Source organism: Phyllostomus hastatus, unplaced genomic scaffold (genome assembly GCF_019186645.2).
Source record: "Phyllostomus hastatus isolate PE091 unplaced genomic scaffold, TTU_PhHast_1.1 phas_contig_80, whole genome shotgun sequence".
Classification (NCBI taxonomy): domain Eukaryota; kingdom Metazoa; phylum Chordata; class Mammalia; order Chiroptera; family Phyllostomidae; genus Phyllostomus; species Phyllostomus hastatus.
Window position 1 is genome coordinate 49,732,286 of NW_025333960.1, and position 21,155 is coordinate 49,753,440.

Below are 21,155 nucleotides of genomic sequence, written 5' to 3' on the forward strand. Positions count from 1 at the left end.
AGGGAATCGTCCCAGAAGCCGTGGAGCTGCGGGGGCGATTGAGCAAGCGAGCAGCAGGAGCACAGAGACAACAGAGTGCCATACCCGGATTCTTTCTTCATTCTCTCTAAGCCGCACTTTGCCTCACACTTGGCTCCGGCCATAGGGTTTGTCAGCGCCCAATCCATTTGCTGGGAGTGGATTGGGACACGCTATGAAAATAACTCTTCTTGGGTTTTGTGTGTTTCACTTACACACTGTGACTCATGGGGTTTCGTGGTGCTGATGGGGATCTGGAAGCGGTTTAGGGGATCAGGGACAGAGATAGGAGATCAGGGCCTTTCCGGCAGCCCTTTATAAAGGCCTCCTCTGCCCTGCTTTACAAGCAGGCTGCGGGGCAGCGCGTGGAGAGAGGCCGGGCTCCGGCGCTCCGGTCTAAAGGGGAGACACCGCAGGCGTCGAGACAATTAACTGAACACAGACCGAGTCGGTGACCATAAACGTATGTCTTTCCCCGCCACCTTGTAGGTTAATTTTCTGACATATAAAAATCACAGAATTTCTCGTTCAACCCCTATTTTTACCTGTTTCCACAGGCTGTTAGGACTCGGCTGTTCCTTGCTCTGCCTGATACTGAACTGACTTCAGGAAAACACAGTCCGTGGCTGGGAAGAGTCCTCATCAGCTCCCAGGTACGTGCCGGGAGGGGGCAGGCTGCAGCTGGCGGAGGTGCCTCGGGAGGCCGCCGTGCGGGCCCGACGCCCTCGGCGCTGCAGGTCTGCGTGCGCGGGAGCTGGGGTGCTGTGGTCCTGCAGCTCCTCCGCGTCGTGATCGTGAGCGACTGGACTGGCCGAGTCCAGTTTTCTCCTCTGTCAGATTGGGATAATGATGTGTCCCTCCCGGGCTTGTTGGAGGGGCTGGGCGTGATAATGCGCGCGGAAGGGCCTGAATGCAACCGCAATCCCACCATTGTTCACTGCATGGCCAGTGCCTGGCACATAGTAGGTGTTCAACAGTCACCAAATGAACGTTGGGATTATTATTTCACTGCAGTGCTCAAGGGGCTTAGAGTTTTGTCTGGGGTTGAGATCGAACCAAAATGCGTGTGTTTTAATTCATTAAGTGTAATTTAACATTTGTTTTATGACAAAAGTTTTGTGTTTTAAAGGTGTAGACACTTCGTAGGCTGTACGTAGTGTTGCTTCACCATTTAAAGCAAGGATAAGCGAACTTTTCAGTAAAGGGAAAAGGGATTAAGAAGTATAAATACCCAGTTATAAGAGCAGTCACGGGATGCAAAGTACAGTGTAGGGAATATGGTCCATAACATTGCAGTAACTGTGTGTGGTGTCAGATGGGGGCTCGACTTGGTGGAGTGGTCACTTTGTAAGTTATATAAATGTCTCGTCACTATGCTGTACCCCCCAAACTAATACCATATGTCAGCTGTATTGAAAATTAAATTAAAAAAATTATTGTCTCAGTATTTAAAGCAAGGACCAGCAAACTTCTCACGAAAGGACCAGACAGTACATATTTTTGGTTTTGCAGGCCATATCCTTTCTTCACAAGCTCTCGGACTCTGCCATTGTAGAGTAAAAGCAGCTAGAGATAGCAGTCAATGAATGGGCATGGCCGCGTGTCAATAAAACTTTATTTACGAAAACAGACCTTGGTCTAGATTGGGCCTGCAGGCTATCATTCGCAAACCCCGGTTTCAAGGAGGAAGCCCTGATTACAGTGATAGAAAAAATAGACTTGTCTAAGAAATGAAAACAAGTTCCTGCAGTAATAATTCTATGTAATTATAATAATAACACTAACGTTTGTATAACACATTAGAGCATGCAAAGCCGTATTATTATTCCTATTTTTTTTTTTTTTACAGCTGAGAAAATTGAAGTTCAAGAGGAATTTGCTCCAGGGGTCAGGTTAGTAAGATCCACACCAGGATCCAGATCCTCTGATGGCAAAGGGGGTTTTTCTGCACTGCGTTCTCCGCGCCACCTCCTGGCTCTGCCTGTCTGCGGCCCCGGGGTCCCGGTCACACTGGGGCAGGCAGTTGGCATGGTCTGCGAGCCCCCGGAGACTTCAGTTTTGGGTCGGAGAGCACTGAGAAGTTTTGTGGAAAGGGGCATTGTTATCTTAAGGGTGACTGCAAGTTCTAAAACAAGTTTATTGTGTTTTAGTCTTTATTAGTGTTGCTTTTTGTTGTTTTAATGTGATTTTTTCCCTTTTTGGATTTTCTATCTTGTTACCCAGGCTTCTAAGTTTGGAGGATAAAGTGGTGAATGTCGGTTCAACTGTCTACTTTAGATAGAAGATACATTTTTCACTAGAACAAAAAGTCTTTCTGCTGATGCTTTCCCCATCAACACATTTGGTTTCCTCAGTATTGTGATGTACAATTGGGTGAAAAAAGCCTCTTTACAAGAGAATTTTAATCACATCGTTTGGCGGTGCATTCTGGCATCCCTTAATTTCTAATTTGTGTCAGAAAAAGACTAGTCACTCATGGGTTAAACGATTAGCTCATCCTCACGCTGGGTTCTAACACACCTAGGGAGGAGTCAGCCAGCTCTGCACTTGATGAAACCCTATTTTACAACCTGTTGACACAGAAAAACTTTTTAGCATGCCTTGAAGGGCACTGTCAGGTTAGTGACCTTCACACTTCCTTCTAACTCGGCCGAGATTCTCTGACGCTTGAAGTCCCCGGTGCTAGAGAGGATGACGTTCTCCGGCCACTCTGATAAGGTTCTGTACGCAAAGTCCCAACTCGAGCAGCAGGTGGCCCACGAGTTCTCATGCCCTCTTTGGTGGCTTGCCCAGTGCCTTTAATGTTCAGCTACACATGGTGGTGGATTTCATCACTACTGATGGGACAATCACGCCACACCAGACTTCACAGCCGCACGTTGTCAGATCCCTGCTGAATTGTTTGGGAGGCTGAACAGATGCAATCCTAGATTAGAGGTATCCAAACAAGCTTTGCATCTGCTCAGGTATCCAGAAGCCCCGGGCGATGTGAATGTCACCAGCCGAGAACAAACAAACAGGACAGCCAGAAATCCAGGGAGGTGACCGAAAATCCCTCCTTGTTCTGAATGTGCTTGGTCCTCTTTCTCAAGGGGGTGCTGCGTGAGTACTTACTGACTGAGATGCATGGAGTCTTGGCTGACTCCCGTGTGAAAAATTTCCAGCCTCTTGTAAATCGTAAGCAAGGACCACATGCAACCGGAAAAGGTTGGTTTTTAGAATTTGGTGGGAAAAAGCAAACCCACAAGCATTTTTCAAGTGAAGAAGTGAGGGGAAGAAAATTGACAGCCTGTTTGTTTTCTGTGTTCACTGTTGGGAATTGACGACCCTCTTGATGTCCAGTTACTGGTTTCCACTTGTCGATATTTGACTTTATAAAAATGGTTTTTACTTGATTCATTTCTACACTCACTGCAAAAGTAGCTTGTATTCTCTGTGTAAGTAAATATACAGTAGACTACATTTAAGCAGGGTATAGTCTTCATAAAGGCAATATCCCACTTCAAAAAGTTTTCTTTTGCATGTGCCTATTTCTAACATGATCGTATTTATGGGGTTGGAGCTGAGATGATGTTGTTGTCTGATGAGTTAGAGAAGGAGAGAAAGGGGTCACAAAGGGAACTAAGCCAAGAAGGAATCCTCATTTTGTCCCTAAGTCATGTTGATTCCCAACAATTTCCAATGTTTTTATTCTTTCTAATGCTCTTCCCATAACCTCTTGTGCCCCATTCACTCACTGTCGTGTTCAGCCTCACACAAAGATCAGGACCGTAGAATGTTAGAACGAAAAGGAACCTCAGGACCTACTTGGATTAGTTTTAAAACTGATTTTTTTTTCGGTTGTGGAATATATTTGTCCCATGACATCTGTGTCAGAAGCCCAATAAGAAAGAAAGAGAGGAAAAGAGGAAGGAGGAAAGGAAGGGGAGAAGGAAGGAAGGAGGGCAGGGCGGGGGAAGGAAGGATAAGCACAAAAGGAAGACGGTGAGAATGTTTAGGACTCTAAAATTCTTTTAAGGAAATAAATAGGATAAATAGATGAGCAGGTCACAGCACTGAAAGGTAAACTGGGCAGATTTTCTGGAGGTATTGGTGCAGAGTTCGTTAGTTTTCTAGGTCCTGGCAATTTAGCTCTCTTCTAGACATTCCCTAACCCCTCTCTCTGTTTGCCTTGATAATTTCTATCTTCTGGTTGGCATCCAGCTATTCTAGTCAATAAATTGAATAGCAATCCCTACCTTCACGACAAGGCTGCTGCAGGAAAACAAACCCGCAACTTCGCAATTGGCTTAAAGCTCATCTTATAAACCTGAGGCAATCAGTTAAAAAAGTTTAGAATAACGTAGAAATTCAGGTGTAAGAGAATGTCCAGGACAAAGGGCACATGAAGCAAAATCATTCTCGGTTTCCCTTTGTCTGGTGGGGGGTGGTTTGGGAGGGAAGGTGTAGCTCAGTATTATGATGAGAGCCTATCACGACACCCAATTGGAAAGGGCAAAGAAAATATAAATACAGTAAGTAAAATATTTAATTTGGTTGAAAGCATCAAGTGTATTTGTTTAAAAACATATATGCTATACATTCCTTTTCTTTTCTTTTTTTTTCCCCTTTAACCAATCAATAATAATTTGACCCTGGCTTCCAACATGGCAGCTGGAACAGGGCCATTGTGGGAGGGGCAGAGTTCATATATTTCCATTCCTGACAGGGTGTGGATGGGAACTTACCTGGCCAGCTGTTTGCAGCACCTCTGAAGGCAAGAAGGTAAATGCTAGCATTGCCTGGTATCATTCTTAATGATGAGCTCTGCATGGGAAAATTACTTTAAATGATAGAAACCCAAAGTAGATTGGATTGAAAGCAAAAGCTATGCTGCTTTTATTTAGTCAAATGCCTTTGGAAAACGAGCGATTTGTTTTATGATGTGTTGAAGTTTTTGTAACTGTGGCAATTTTTTTTTGGTAAATGTGACAGTGGTATCTGTCACCTCCGCCAGCCTCCGACGTCTGGTCAGCTGTCAGAGGTGTCTGACTGATTTCTTAAAAATGTGGATGTTTGAAAAAATTTTAAAAATCTTTACATAGTTGGAAGATTGTATGTTTCTACTAATTTCTGAAATATAAAATGGTATAATATTTAGAATGTCTGTATTTTGGATAATATAAGTTTACATTTGTCTTTGGCAACTTAAGATAGAAATGCTTTCCTTGCTTCTTTCACAAGCATTTCTCTGTTTTTAGGTATTGTGTTTCATTTAGTTAGTTATGACCAGGTTTGGAAATTGATTCCAGCAGAAGAGCGTCTACTTGTGTGAAGTTGAAAGTTTATTGCCAACTTATTAATAGCTTTGTAAAAATTATGGAAATTATAAGGCATGAACCATTTTTGGGATATAATTTTTTTCCCTACTATATTGAAGAGAAAAATTACTCTTAGAATAGTTTCGGTTGTTAGAAAACTCAAATCTACCTAGTGTAAACTTTTATATTGTCACAATAAAGGAAACCATATTTTAGTAACTACATTATTTCTAGTAGAGTAGAATATTAATCCAAAGTTGATTCTACTGTATAACAGCTCTGTTCATTATGGCTCCCTGCAGAAGGTATAAAGTTAATATGAAATAGGGATTATCATCTACTATTTCAAATATTAGAATTATTTACAACGAAAGGGGCAGATGATAGCAAAGAAACCCACAAATATTTATTAATGCCTCTGTGTGCTACTGTTTACATTTACTAATGGGATGCAAAGATGAATAAAATTCATGAAATCTATCATTAAAAGAATCATATTTTGGAAGGAATAACAGAAATATCAAAACAATCACCTTATAGACAGAGTGATACGGGGCACAGACAGATTAGCATATCTATGAATATATACACGCTATGACAGCAAGATGAGAAGGCCCATGAACAAAATAAAGGCAGTGAACTTGTCAATATCGTGAAAGCAAAATTCAAATTTATTGTAGCGGGGGCCGACCTCATTCCTTATATTCGGCTATCGGTACAATAAATTTACATTTGAGGATCAAAATCCTCCTTTTACTTTTTTAGAGGCTACATGATCAATCCCTTGGAAGAGTTACAGGCAAAAATATAATATTTTTATTGCTATCTAAGTGTTTTTACTTCTTTCTTTTTCTGAATAAAATTATTCCTCCGCGTCTCCCTCGGTAGCTGCGGTCGGTAGGAGGTGGTGTCGGGACTGTCTGTGGACGTGAGTTATGGAGGGGCGTGGCCCTCCAGGGCTCAGCGCCGTTGCCCCGGAGGGCAGCATGCTGCTCGGGGCGGGGTTGGGGGGAGGCGGTGGCTGGGAAATCAGACAGAACTGGCTGATTTGCACACCAGCTACGTCACTTCATGGTTGGGTGCAAAATGACGATAATTTCAGACTTACAGGATTGGTTGAAAATTGGAGACAGTATTTGTGAGGTGGCAGGAACATTGTGGGCTCAGATTAAATGGTAACTATTATTACAAAGTCACTTATAATTGTTTTTTTTTTTGATTCCTTGAGCTAAATAGATTTCTGAGGGACCTTACTATTTTAAAAGGTTATTTCAGGTCTGCTTGAACATGATGATTACTTGAGGCCCACGGAACACAAGTTTTCAAGTTGTAGCCTATTAAGAGAGAGCCTACATCAGCAGTCAGAGTTTAGATGTAGCCGAACAGTGATTTCTTTGTTTGAAGGATGTTTTTCGGGGTAGATGTAAAGACACATGTGGTGTGTTTTTAAAATTCCCTCAGGTTATGTTTCTGAATCACGCTGGAAAGACTAAAAGCATCTATTAAAGTGGGAAGACATTGAAACCAATATACGCCATTCAGTTCAAGGCAGTAACTATTTTTAATGCTTGCTCTGTGCCAGCTGTCTGCTGATAAAAACAGAAATAAGGAGCCTACATTTCCACCTTGGAAATACACAATATCCAAAAGCAAGACAGCAAAAGAAAAAACATTTTATTTGAGAGGGACGGGTTCAGAGTGAGATCTACATGAGATTGTGTTGACACTCTCTGGAATCGATTTTAGGGGTAGGGGCTGGGGCAAGGGTGGTTCTGGGAGAGTCATTCCCTTATTTTGGTTCTACAGCACCTACGGTTCTACATGGTCAAGAGAAGGGGCTACACCTAATGACTTCCAAACCCTCAGCATCTTTCAAAATCTTTTATCTCTTGGACAATGGCAAGGACTATTTAAAGTGCCCCAAGCCCTATAGCTTCACAGGGAATGAATGGGAAGGTGAGAATGTTAACAAAGGACATACATGACCTGTGACAATTTGAAGGATATATATTCTTTCACAGGACATTCAGGGGGAGCACAGACACATTTCTTAAGTAGAACCAGCAGAAGGAGGAGGTGGATTGACGTTTTCTTGGTTGTAACTCGACCATGGGGACATGGGATCCTGCGATTTTACTTTGCCTGAATAAAGGAAGCTCTCCCATGAACTGGGCAGAGCTTGACCCCGCAAAAGATGTGTGTAAGTCCTAATTCCCAGTAATGGTGAATGTGATCTTACTTGGAAATAGGGTCCTGGCAGCCGCGGTCAGGTTAAGATGAGGTCAAACTACTGGATTAGGGTGGGCGTTAATCCAATGACTAGTGTCCTCACGGGAAAAGGGATAGTTGGGCGCACACACAGAAGACACGGGGAAGAACACATGTGGAGACGGAAGCAAAGATGATGCCTCTACAATCCAAGGAATGCCTGGCAGTCCCCAGGAGCTGGGAGAGAGGCCTGAAACACGTTCCCTGAGAGCCTCCAGAATGGACCAATCCCGCCAACACCTTGGTTTTGAACACCTGGCTTCCGTAACTGAGGCGGAATAAATTCCTGTTGTTTAAGCCACCTACTTCATGGTAATTTGTGAAGGCAGCCCGAGCAAACGAATTCACACCGCTGGTGAAAGTAGATTCCTCTCTGCATTATTATCAAAATCAGTATCTATATACCAGGGTGACAAAGACCTGATTTTCCAGTTTTTAATAACATACTGAATAACTGTTTGTGGTTATATCTTGGGTATTTAAAATGAGATCTGTCTATTTACCTGTTTTCCTCTGATCATCATTTTCTCTCTCTCGCTCATTATTTGCTCTAGACCGTCATCAGTGACACGATGGATTGTCTCATTGCAGCAAACTCCAAATTTTGCTTTGACTTTTTTCAAGAGATAAGCAAAAGCGATGGTTCTAAAAACATCTTCTTCTGTCCTCTGAGCCTGTCAGCTGCCCTTGGCATGGTCCGTCTGGGGGCCAGAAGTGACAGTGCACACCAGATTGACCAGGTGCGGATACGGTAACCGCAGGCCCACCCTCAAAGCCGGACCCCAATCCCTGTGTGTAGGATGAATGAATGAATGAATGAATGAAAATAACAAGAGCAACTCCCCCTTAAGCTCCAGGCTCCAAGGTTGGTCTTCCCCGGATCTAGCACTTAGCACAGCAGCTATCTCTGAACCCAGCTGCTGTCTCTAATGCAGAGGACTGACTTCTTGGATGGAGGCAGCATGCGTTTAGGATTATTCTACTTTCTTGATTTACTTTGTTTTTGGTACATTATTTATTCCTTTAGCAACACTTAGCTTTAGAGTGTGATTGGCATCCTCCAGGTCAGGTTCGAGACCTATTTCTCCCCAGGCCCTGGGAGAAAACCTATCCTGAGCGGGGGTGGATGCACCGCTGGCCCCCCAAATGTCTATGAGGCTCTGGATAACGACCGCATCTCCTCGGGTCCTCACTCGATCAGCGTGAAGCGCTAGATCAGCACTGCCAGATGTGTGTAGGATTTGATCCACATGTCTGTGATTTAAAACTCTTTAGCGGCCATATTAGGGAAGTAAAAAGAAGTAGGTGAGACTAATTTTAATAATCTATTTTATTTAACTCAATACGTCTAAAATATTATCGGATCAATATGTATTCAATTAAAATTTACATGAGATGTTTCACATTCTTTTTTTTTTATATTAAGTCTCCCAAATCTGACGTGTATTTTCCAAGTGAATTCGCACGGGGTCAGTAACCGCCCGTGGATCAGGGACCCCGGACGGCCTTTCAGTCTGGTCGCAGTGGTTGTCACGTGTCCCAAGGGGGTGGGGGCGGAGCTCAGTTGACCTCCCCTCCGTTCCACCTCACAACCCAAGTCAGAAGAAGTATCCACTTTCCTTTAAAAACTGTTGCTGATTGTTTTTGTTTGACTCTGTGATCACGGTCCTCGTCACATCATAAAAATGTCCCCGAAGCTCTCCAGACTTCGCGCTGTTCATGTTGTCTGAGAGAGCCCGTGCCATCCTCACGCAGGTCCTCCACTTCAACGAGTTTTCCCAGAGTGAAAGCAAAGCGGGGGACCCCTGTCTGAAAGACAAAGAGCGGGAGGTGCTGGCCCACAGCTCCCTGGAAGGGTCGAAAGGAGCCTCTCCGCAGGTGAGCCGCCGTCAGCCCCTGCCCTCGCCCTCACAGGTGCTCGCGCTGGCTGTCCTGTCTGTGCCCAGGGGTGTGTAGCTCCTGGCTGTCATCGACCGCTCCGACAACAGCAATAACCCCGTATGGCCCACAGTCCCTTTCTGTTTATGCATCTTATTTGTTCTTGGTTGCATGCTACTTTCCTAAAGCGTAGGGTCCAGTAGCTTCTGTTCACGACAAAGAAGCTGAGCTCGAAGCCCCATTACGCACCTGCTTCTTCCAGGTCTGGCCGAGGATGAACGGCAGGGGGCGCTGGGCATCAGCTGTGGGATTCCCACTGTCTCCCCTCCGCTTTTGCCTGTTTTAGTTCTTGCTGAAATCTGTACTGACACACACACACCTTTTATCGGTTGTCTCACACCGGGGGCACGAATGATATTCTCCAGGTTACAAATCCCTCAAACTACAAACGTTGAAGAGGAAGGCGGAGCGAAGATGCTCTCTTTCCTGTATCGGTTGAATGCGGAGAAAAACGGCGCGCACGGACCCGAAGCATAAGGCGCCCTGCAGAGCCCTGCAGACGCGGTTTCCGTGGAGGATCTCCCACCAGGACCTCTCCCTCTCTTCCTTCTTCTCTTCTCCTCGTCTTGCTGCCCCACGTGGTAGCAAAGCCAAATGGCAACTTGCTTGTAGCTGATTAAGATCACATTTTGTTTCTTCTTTTGTTAGGCGGGGTCTTCTGAGGATGAAAGTACGCGTCTCAGTTACTGCTTTGGGCAGCTTCTGTCCAGATTAGATAGAATCAAAGCTGATTACACCCTGAGCATTGCGAACAGGCTCTACGGAGAGCAGGAATTTCCAATCTGTCCGGTGAGTTGGGCAAGAACGACGTTTCGGGCTCCCCGGGAACGTACCGGGTAAAAACCACACGCCATCCAGAACGCAAACCTCTTCGACGGGATACGTGGGGCGGGCTGGTGGGAGGTCCAGGGCTCACCTCTTCTCCCACACCTGCTGGGGCCCTCCCCCCAGTTTTCAACTGGAGCAGTTTACGAGGCTTCTTGTGAGCGGAAAGAGGGTCACGTGACTCGGGGCCTTCAGAGCGTGTGTGGGCTTGGTAACGCTGGTCTCTGCTGTGGCCTCTTTCCCAGTCACGGGGCCTGGTAGAGGGGCTTGGTAGCTCCCCTTCCTGCTGTCCCCTCCCCACCCCCGCCTTCCAAGGCCCTTTCCCGAAATCACCATCGGTTCTACCAGCACCCCCCCTCCCCCCAAGAGAAATGGCACTCCCTTAAGAAGTGGGATAGTGTAGACTGGATTTGGAGCCAAAAGGCACATCTCTGGTCTCCGTGGCCACACCGTTCTGCCCCCAGAGCATGCTTCATCCGAGTCCGGGCTTCAGTCTCCTCTGTCACCACTAGAAGGCGCCACATCCACGGCAGTAAACTGGAGGGGCGTGGCCAGCGGCGAAGGCGCACCCCGGCTGGTTAGGGCTGGCCTGGGAAGGGGAGGGGCAGCCTACTTGGACCAAAATAACCAGTTTCCTTACAATGGAAATGAGATTTTTACACACTGTTCTTCTTTTTTTAAAGATTTTATTTATTTATTTTTAGAGAGGGAAGAAAGGGAGAAAGAGAGAGAAAGAGAGAGAGAAACATTAATGTGCGGTTGCTGGGGGCCGTGGCCTGCAACCCAGGCATGTGCCCTGACTGGGAATCGAACCTGCGACACTTTGGTTCGCAGCCCGAGCTCAATCCACTGAGCTACGTCAGCCAGGCCACACTGTTCTTTTAAAACCGGCTTTACTGAGGTGTAAGTGCATGTATCATACAATTCACTTAATAAAAATGTCCCCATCAGTGGTTTGGGTATACCACATTATTAATGTTTGACAAAATTGTATAGTATCTATGACATGAAAATGTCTCCTTTAACTATTTTTAAATCTACAATTCAGTGGCATTAATTACATTCACAACGTTGAGTCATCATCACCCTATTTCTAAAAATTTTTTTGTCCCCTCCATCAGAAACTCTGCTACCATTAAGCAGTTTTAATTTTTTAAAATAGAAACAATGTACAGCTAAGTCATCCAGTCACTTGATCTGCATCTCGAGATGTCTCCACAAATGGAGTGCCCGAGCACAAGGACACCTGGTAGGAAGGCCGGGGGCCATTATAACTGGGGGCTGGCCCATGAATAAGGATTCTGCAGGCTCAGCCGTCACCATAGCAACGGCAGAGGCTCAGGCTCACTGGACTGGGGGTAGACCGAGGCTGGCCTGCATCAGGTGTGGACAAGGAGGCCCAGGACTGCGCGGCCGCTGACTAATAGCACAATTACAGGATTCCGTCCCACCTTCTCCCTGTGTTCTCATTCGACAGGAGTACTCGGAAGGCGTGATTCAGTTTTATCACACAACCATCGAAAGTGTGGACTTCCGGAAAGACACTGAGAAGTCCCGGCAGGAGATTAACTTCTGGGTGGAGTCTCAGTCCCAAGGTAGGAAAGCCCCGGCGCACGGTCGCTGGCCCGCCCTCCCTTCCCAGGGCGGACAGGTCAGCCCCGCTTTCAGGTTCCTCGTCCGTCCGTCAGAACCCTGCGTGCTTCTGGTCCAGCACCCGGGTCCAGCGCTTCTCCTGCACCATTCACTCAGTTACAGTGCTTAGCTACGACAGGTACTGATTGTCACTCTCCACTCCGTCGTAGAGGGGACACGCCTTTCAGCCAAGCACCAGGCCCAGCAGGACGTTAAGAACCATATCCATTTCTTTTCAAGGGCCAGGAAAGAGATTGTGAGGAGAATCTGGTTATTCAGAGGGACGTGGGAATAATAAAAGCCTTATTCACATCAGCGGTTCACCAGAAACACAGGTGTTCTGAGTGAAGGGGCATTTACAGATAGCGATAAGGGGTGAAAATTGGGGTTCACCATAAACGCAATTATTTTCAAGTATGAAACTCCCCTTGTAACTTTATCCAGATCCCAGCAAAATGGAAGTCTCTAAATGGACTGTGTGAACCTGAGCAACACCCCTCCCCCCCATCATGTGTCGGTTAGATAAAATCGGCCCCCTTGCCTGGCTCCCCAAATCCTCAGCCTTGACCCCTCTGAGCACTGCTCTTCGTCTACCGTCTCCTCTTCATTGTCTTCCTTCTAATGTTTTCTTCAGTGTAACTCCCTTATGTGGCTGTTCCAAAAAAGACATAAGTTGTGCTTCATCAGATAGTATCAATCTGTGTACGTTGCCTATCTCTTGACTCTGAGCTTGACTTGGTGGAGTACAGGGTTCTTCACTGCTGTGATGCTTGCATTAAAAACAAAACAGAAACTGCTGGACACTAAATTGGTTAAATGGTCTTGGTGTCGATGAGCTTTCTGGTTCTCAGGAGCCGCATCTGTGAAATGATGGAGGGAGATGTCTCACTTCCATAAAATCCCATAATTTGTGTTTTCTTTAGTAAATAGAACCCGTAAGTTCATGCTCTGGATAGTTCTTTCTCATAGGTTCTGTTTCTTGTTTCAGTATTTCTTTTTTTAAAAAACATTTTTTAAAAAATTTTATTTTAATCGTTGTTCAAGTACAGTTTTCTGTCTTTTACTCCCATCCCAGCCCACCCCCCACATCCCTCCCCTCCTCCCTCCCATTTGCACCCCCATAGTTTTTGTCCATGTGTCCTTCATACTTGTTCCTGTAAACCCTTCCCCTTTTCCCCCTGAAATGCCCCTGAAATTCCCTCCCCTCTCCCCTCTAGTCACTGTCAGCTTGTGCTCTATTTTAGTGTCTTTGGTTATATTTTGCTCGTTTGTTTGTTTTGTTGTTTAGGTTCCTGTTAAAGGTGAGATCATATGGTATTTGTCTTTCAATATTTCTGATGATGTGCTTTGGTTGGAGTTTAGTGTGTCTTTTTGAGAGCACAATCACTCCCATTTTTTGAGCCATGCCAGGGTTTTCAGCATTGAACATTCACTTGCCCATAGAATAAAAACTCATCTTTTCTCTAAAATACCCACTGGCATTGGGATCTGTCTGTCATATTAGAAATACTTGGGACCCCATCTCTTGGACTTACAATAACTAGCATATAACAAAAATAATTTAGCACACTTAAAAACTAGTCTTTAATTGAAGTGTAGGGAGCTTTAAATCTACAATATCTATTTCAGTGTCTTATATTTACTTGTAATTAATATATGAAGTCACATTGTCTTAGCGAGAACCCATGCAGGTATAAAAGTTTTCAGGGTTGATTTACACGGTGAACAAAGAATGAAAGGAAGCCAGAGGAGGTTGAAGACAGGGCACATGTCTTTTAGAAGACATCCCTGAGTGTAGACTGGAGGACAGATTGCAGGTGGACAGGAGTGGAGTGGGCAGGTGCCAGGGGCAGAGTGAGAGCATTACTGCAGAAGACTTGGAGGGAGGTGCTGGTGGCTTGGACCACGTGGTGGTCATGGCAATGGAGGGAGGTGGAGGGATGTGAGAGATATTAAGCAGTAGACCAGAAGGATTTTACCAAATGCTTCGATAGATGATGGGTTGTTTAATAGCGTCTAAGAGTCATCTAGAATGACCTGTAACATTTTAACATGAAATCTTCATTCTTTTTTTTTAAAGATTTTATTTATTTATTTTTTAGAGAGGTAAGGGAGGGAGAAAGAGAGAGAGAAACATCAATGTGCGGTTGCTGGGGGCCATGGCCTGCAACCCAGGCATGTGCCCTGACTGGGAATCAAACCTGCGACACTGGTTTGCAGCCCGCGCTCAATCCACTGAGCTACGCCAGCCAGGGCAGATGTCAAGTGTTTTAATATACTTTTTTCAGGCAAAGATTTTCCCACACGAGGATAGGCCCTATGTCCTGTCTTCCTAGCACTGGCTTTGGGCTGGGCTCCCCCTGCCTGGCCTTTCCTTGGGGGAGATACCCAAACTCCAGAATTATTTCTCCCCATTTCTTCCCCATGTCACAAAACCCCCCATACCTTCAGGGTTGCACTCAGTTGCCAAGAGGAAAGCCGGTTCACTAAAAAATTTTATACAAAGGCACAAATATCTAATTTCTCTTTAGTTAGTTAGCTCTCCCAGAGTAGATGATGACAAAATAAGGTATTCTCATGAGATTTGAGTGGAAATCTTCTTGAGGTGGAAAGTCTTCTCATCTGTAGGCCCAGGCCTGCATCCCAGTAACGGCACTGGTGACTCAGGGTTTTGGAGCAGAAAAGGACAAGTGCTGAAAACAAACTACTGCCTGCGAGTCGCGGGCTCTCCCGGTCTGCCTGGGGCTGTGGTACCGTGGAAGGAGCCCAGAGCCGAGCCGAGAGTGGGAAGGAAGGTTCCAGGACGGGTCTCAGCCAGCTTTCCTGCTTTGTGGCCGTGTGGCCTCATCTTTCATGGGCTATAGTTTCTCCTCCTATAGAGAAGAGAGAACAATATCTATTTGTCATGACTGATGTCAGATGGAATGAGAGAGGGCATGGGAAAGTCCTTATAAAACAGGTTTCATACCATTGCCTCGTTCATTTAGACGCAGTTTTGTTGATGTGTAAGACGACGTGTGATGCTCTGATGAGTGTGTGAGACAGAAAGTTTACACAACGGTCCTTTTTCTCCAGGACGTTATCATGTGATCAGGGGGCAGGATCTCTACTCTGAAGGATAGATCAGGGCATACGACATCTGAAGCCAAGGTCCACTCACAGTGATAGGGAGAAGTCCCTCAGCAACCAGCCTCTGAACCGGATCCTGCCTCCTCCCCAGCTCCCAACCTAACCCCGACTCCTGCCCCACCCAGGACTCTGCGTGGCTTACTTTTCTGGGGTTAGCTCTTGAATGAGACACTCTCTAGCTCTGGGGATATTATGGTGCATAGAAAAAAATCTGTCCACATAAATACTTTTGGTACAATTCATATTCAAGGTATTCTCTGGAAAACAAATTTTCTTAGGTAAAATCAAGGACCTCTTCAGCAAGGACACCATCAACAACTCGACTGTGCTTGTGCTGGTGAACGCGGTGTACTTCAAGGCCAAGTGGGCGAAATACTTTGAAAGTGAAAACACGGTGGACGCGCCTTTCTCTCTGAATGAAGTATGTGTCACAGCATGTGGCTTCCTACATGGTCCCTTGCGGTTTCCACTGAGAATGGCTTGCTGTTTGTACATGCAAATCTAAGACTTGGGCCTCTGGGCGGCGGCTTACGTTTATAACAATAACACTTTTGCTGTTAACGAAAATCAGTGTCTGAAGTTTCCTGAGCATTTTCTGTTTGTTATTTCAGTTGTTCCCTAAAGTCACAGTATGAAAATGGGTGTTATTACTCCCACTTAGGAGCTGAAGGGAGAAAATGCAAAGGTGGTGTTACCTAGCCAGCTCCATGCATTGGGATTCACATCTGCATGGGCCTAAGAAGACCCGTGTTCCAAGCTGCCGGGCTGCAGAATAGACGGAAAGGGAGGCGTCAGACCCCAGGGTAGCACTTGGCAGCTGTGTCATTCTCAAAGGCTTCACCTCCCCATCTGTAGACTGACGGTCCCCCGCACACTGAGAGGTTATTACGAGGTTTAAGAAGTCTGGGGCTGTGCCCTTTCCTCCGGTGGAAGTCTGTGGGACAGGTGCTGTCATTTACTGTGTAGATGATTGTCATCTAACCGAGCTTCCTGTTGGCCCTGTGATGCGGGGATTCAGTCCAACTGGGACAGGAGTCGTATGAGGCCACCAGGTCGGGGTGGCTGAGGAAGAAAACACAGGGAGAGAGCTGCAGGGCTTGCTTCTGGCAGCTAGGCTGTGGGTAGGTGCCTGGACAGACATTCTGCCAACAAATGGTCTTGAGAGCTGAAGAACCTGTTAAAACCACAGGAAGAGGAAGCGTTGGCAAAGTAAGGGCCAGCTGACCAGTGGGCACGTGACTCATAGGCTGGGCCACTGGTGTGTCTCAGCACATCTGGCGAAGGCCCTGCTCGTCTTAAGGGATCTGTGGTTTCAGGGAAGTTGGGGACCCAGTGAGTTTGTGAGCTTATCGTGGCAGTCCTGTGACTTTCTTCCTTGTTGGCTACAGAACGAAAAGAAGACTGTGAAAATGATGAACCAAAAGGGTGTATTCAGAGTGGGCTTCATCGAGGAGGTGAGGGCGCAGATCCTGGAGATGCAGTACATCCAGGGCAAGCTCAGCATGTTCGTCATCCTGCCGTCTCACTCTGCGGACAACCTGGCGGGCCTGCAGGAGGTAACCCTCCATTTTCCTGTCTCTCCAACCTGTCACGTTACAGGTCTTCGGAGAGAGCACCATCTACCACCTACCCTCCTGAGGCAAGGTGGTGCCTCAGCAGTCAGAGCTCAGCAAAGGATATGTAAGACTCTGAATCCGATGCCTTTGTTACTCATTTGTTAGCGAAGAGCAAATGCCAAACATGGAGGCCAAGGCTTTCCACTCCAGTCTTGCTGCTCTCTGTAGTCGTATTTTTTTTCCAGATCATGGAATCTGGATGGGGAGCAACTTGAGGACTGCTACAGATAGAAGGGCTTTTCTTTCCCCCTGAATATCCTGGCTGCTGGCCTCTTCTGCAGACTGTTTTGCTGTAGCTCAGCTAAAGACTCTGTAGCTGAGTCCTGCTTCGGGGTGCTTGTGCCTTGAAGGCAGTGGAGGTTCTGACACTAGAATAGATTGCTTGTGATGTAGGAATGAATTGAGGCTGTGGAGGCTCAGCTACATGTCCTGTGGGGTGAAGAGAGAGAGAGACAGAGGGAGGGAGAAAGTGAGAGAGAGAAACACTGAATAGTCATTATAGTATTAACCATCATCCAAAATTTATTATGTGCCTGCATTAGGTTAAGTACTTTAACTACATTATTTTGTTTAATCCTTGAAGAGCCTAATGGTCTTATCTCTGTTCCATAGAAGAGATTGAACTTCCAATGTCAAGGCTTGGTCATGCTCACCCAGCTTAATCAGCTGAGCTTTGCTGGGCTTTGAACACTGGTCTGTCAGACCCCAAAGAACACTGGAGGTCAAATTTTCCTGCAACTCCTATAGAGAAAAGAGGTTTGCTTGGAGGAGATTTAAATGAAATCAGAGTATGTTGAGGTGTAGGAAGAAAACTTGAAGGCTGTTACCAACTGTTGACGTGCTCTCGGGCCCTGAGAAGTAATTGGGGCTTTCTTTGTAGGCTCATACTCTGACCCTCAACCATTATTTTATTCCTCTTGCAGCTTGAAAAGAATATCACCTATGAAAAAATAGTGGCCTGGAGCAGTTCAGAAAATATGTCAGAAAAGAAAGTAGCTGTCTCCTTTCCCCAGTTCACCCTGGAAGACAGCTATGATCTCAATTCTATTCTCCAAAACATGGGCATCACGGATATCTTCGATGAAAAGAAGGCTGATCTCACTGGAATCTCTCCAAATCCCCAGTTGTACCTGTCTAAGGTTGTCCACAAAACCTTCGTGGAGGTGGATGAGAATGGCACCCAGGCCGTCGGAGCCAGTGGGGCTGCCGGCAGCGTGATGTCTGCACCATCCTGGGAGACCTTTGATGCCAACCGCCCTTTTCTCTTTTTCATCAGACACAACAAAACCCAAACCATTCTCTTCTATGGCAGGTTCTGCTCCCCTTGAAAGGAGCACGCTGTCTAGTTCCGGGAAGCTGGAAGAACATGGCAGTGCAATCCGCCCCTGGCCCAGCGTGGCCTTTTGTGCTTAAGCTACTATCTAGAGCCGGTGGAATTTCATCACAGCACCATGCTCCCTTCCTCCAGCCACTGGCCTGGGCTTTTCCCCCTCTTTTCCCCACCCTGTAGCTGATTTTCATCTAAGTCCATTAGCGTCCAAGGGCCCTTTCTCCCTCCCTCACCTCTTACCACGCTGAGCTTTCAAGCATATAAAAAAAGTTCACCCTCTGTGACCTGAAGGTCAACATCATGGACAATAATACTGACTTTAAGTTACCCACTTCCTCATGAGAGAATCCCGAAAGCTCAAATCATTAGACCACTTCTAGGAGATGGCAAATTCAGAAAGCACTGTAATGTGGGTGGCAAGAGAGGATGGTTAAGTGGAATGTGTTTTGGGAACCTGGCTCTGTCTCTAGGGCAGTTAAAATTGTGGTGCATCCCTGAGCAAGATGTGTCTTCCTCTTCCATCTTCTGCTGCCCGAGAGATGCCCCATAAGGGGCTTCTTCTCACTTGGGAGGAAGCAGGGGTTGAGGGTGGATTTCAGCGAGAGCTCAAAGGTGTAAAACTGCACCAACCAGCACCCATCTTGCACAGAGAATATTTCCTGTGAATTTGGCCACGTTTGGGTTTGCATATTCATCTACTTTCTTTGTTTGGAGCGTCAGAGTCAGGCCACACATGGAGAAACACACTGTCACCCTCTAGCAGAGCTACACTGGATTGGGAGCTCTTGATTCTTTGATCTTTTCCCACCGGCAAGACTGACCCTTCAATAAGGCAGGCAGAGGCGCTGCCGTAACTGCTAGAAAACCAACCAGAGCATGAAACTCCAGGGAGAGAACTCCTCCACGGTTAGCTCAGCTCCTCCGTCCAGCAATGTTGCAGGACAAGCACAGCAAAGGAGATTTCAAAACAGTTGATTCATTTGTGCCGACTAGCCAGCTCTTTAATTCCAGGTTCTGGAGTTCTGTTTTACTCAACCCAAGTCCTCGCTGTGATTCCATACATTATCTAATATGTAACTCCCCTTCAAACCCCGCCCCCCACCCAGTTTTTCCTGGAGCTGCCCAGAACACGTGTGGTTTCATCCCTGATGCTGTTTATTTCTCTTTATTACAGCGTCATTAACCTGTGGCACAGGTCCCGTACCTGGGGTGGCAGGAGGAAGGAGTGTGTAGTTGTCTTAGTGGATTCCTTTGTTCCGCAGCTGAATGAATGCCAACTTCATCCATGCTGCTCACGCTGTATTCTCGTTTTCCCCAAGCCACTGTCTTGGTCTTTTCTTTCACTCAATAAAATAACACCAAACTTATCCCCTGTATTCATACCTTTCACCAATGTATTCTCTATCCTTAATATTTAATTTAAATATCCTCATGCTCTAATATGCCATTTCCCTTCTAAATAATGCTATCCATAACATGCATCAGAGAATGTTTTAGCTAGAGATGGGTGAGAAGAATTTAAGAAGCAACCAAGTAAATGTCCAACGGCGGGGCCAATAGAAACCTGCAGACCTTCTGTTGGCACCCGTGAGTTCTGAATGCATCCATCCATGTCCAAGTTTAAATAAATGGGCAAAAGCTATCGCGCTATGAAAAAAAATAGTGTCAAATAAGGAAGAGATACATCACGGTACAGGCAAAAGACGAGACTTCAGAAAAAGATTTATGGGAAGAATGAGAAGATCAGTAGGATTTGGGGAGCACAAAAAGGAGGCAGGACAGCTATGGAGTTGGAAGGGAACTCCGTAAAGGTAAACTGTGGTGGGGTGTGAGAGAACAGAATGAAACGTGAGAAGACTGGTAGGAAACTAAGACTGCAACAGCAGAATTTAAATAGATGGTAGAGGCAATAAAGAGGCAAAACTGGTACACTGGAAAATGTGGTTAGTGATGAACAGGGTGTGGCTGTCTCTCTTGGAATGTGTAGGAAATAACAGGAGGGGCATGGGTAGACACAGAGAGGGAACAGAAGGTCCACCCAAGAATTATGGTGTTTCTGAGAGAGGAAGCAGATCAGTTGGCATGACATCAATAATCAAAGATAGAATTGAAAGAAAAAAACTTTCTTAACTTGGATAGTCACCTGATTACACTGATTTCTAAGAAAAATAGGCAAAAATGGACATCCTAAGAACCTTTAAATTAAAAAAAATGTTGAGAAAACAATTCTATTAGCATTTGAGCAAAAAAGAAAATGCACTTACAAGGATAAACAATTGATGCGCCTCAGACCTTTGTGTTAAATTTCCGAAGAAAATGAAACCTTGTGCAGAAGTTTGGGGGGGAAATATATGATGAAACAATTTCCCACTGAGTCAATTTGTGAATGCAACAGAAAGCCCTTGTCTGATGTGTTTTTGTACACGTGAGTGTGATATGTTTAATCCTACCACCCAGCACCGTGCTGTAACAATCACAGGAGCTGAAATTAAATTCTTGTTGCTTTGAGCAGAATCCAATGCAGTCAAAGATTCCAAAAAAAATTAGTAAAGAAATTCCATCAGAGAAAATATGATTTCAACTGACCATCAAAGGAAGAAGAAAAATTCTTCATTTGAATTCTAATGATGTTCCCAGAATTATTGGCAGCTGGGGTGCTTCTCTTTAGCAGTGATCTTTGTTTTCTTTTTTTACATTGGGTCCAGGCATGTGGTGAGTTTCAGTATCCAGAATAAGGTTGCAGCTTTGAAATCACTGAATTGGAACATAATACCTAATATTTATTGCATACATATCCTACTTATTGTGAACTGGTATTGATCGAAGACCTTGATATATATCAGCCCATTTAATTCTCTCAATCACTCTGAGAGGCAATTAGTCACATTTAACAGGTGAGGAAACCGAGGCACAGAGAGGTGAAGCCATTGTGTGAGATCTCTCAGGCGGCGAGTGGTTGAACAAGGATTTGAACCAGGCTGTTTGACAGATACTATACCGTAGATTACTAACTATGGCTCTATCTATCCTTCCAAGTAGAAATAAAGAATACCAGAGGTCATTTATCTCCATTTCCTTATTTTGCATGTGTGCGCTTTG

General features: G+C 45.5%; 1 protein-coding gene across 2 annotated transcripts; it reads left to right on the forward strand.

Moving 5' to 3' along the window:
- Nucleotides 1-347: 347 nt before the first annotated feature.
- SERPINB12 (serpin family B member 12) lies at nucleotides 348-19,424 on the forward strand. 2 transcript variants are annotated; one of them, XM_045850170.1, is made up of 10 exons: nucleotides 348-481; nucleotides 576-671; nucleotides 1,868-1,910; nucleotides 8,141-8,326; nucleotides 9,342-9,464; nucleotides 10,173-10,313; nucleotides 11,827-11,944; nucleotides 15,389-15,531; nucleotides 16,499-16,666; nucleotides 17,650-19,424. In XM_045850170.1, exons 4-10 carry the CDS (start codon nucleotides 8,159-8,161, stop codon nucleotides 18,052-18,054), a joined length of 1,266 nt encoding a protein of 421 aa, XP_045706126.1. In that variant the 5' UTR covers nucleotides 348-481; nucleotides 576-671; nucleotides 1,868-1,910; nucleotides 8,141-8,158; the 3' UTR covers nucleotides 18,055-19,424. The 2 variants fall into 2 exon arrangements, with proteins under 2 accessions (XP_045706126.1, XP_045706127.1); XM_045850171.1 differs by lacking the exon at nucleotides 348-481 and adding an exon at nucleotides 4,727-4,782 and having other exon boundaries at nucleotides 580-671.
- The last annotated feature ends 1,731 nt before the right edge of the window (nucleotides 19,425-21,155 follow it).

Coding starts and splice junctions, on each gene's coding strand:
- SERPINB12 (XM_045850170.1), top strand. CDS start 8,159: ATGGATTGTCTCATTGCAGCAAACTCCAAATTTTGCTTTGACTTTTTT. Junction 8,327..9,341: donor GTGCACACCAGATTGACCAG/GTGCGGATACGG, acceptor ATCCTCACGCAG/GTCCTCCACTTCAACGAGTT. Junction 10,314..11,826: donor AGGAATTTCCAATCTGTCCG/GTGAGTTGGGCA, acceptor CTCATTCGACAG/GAGTACTCGGAAGGCGTGAT.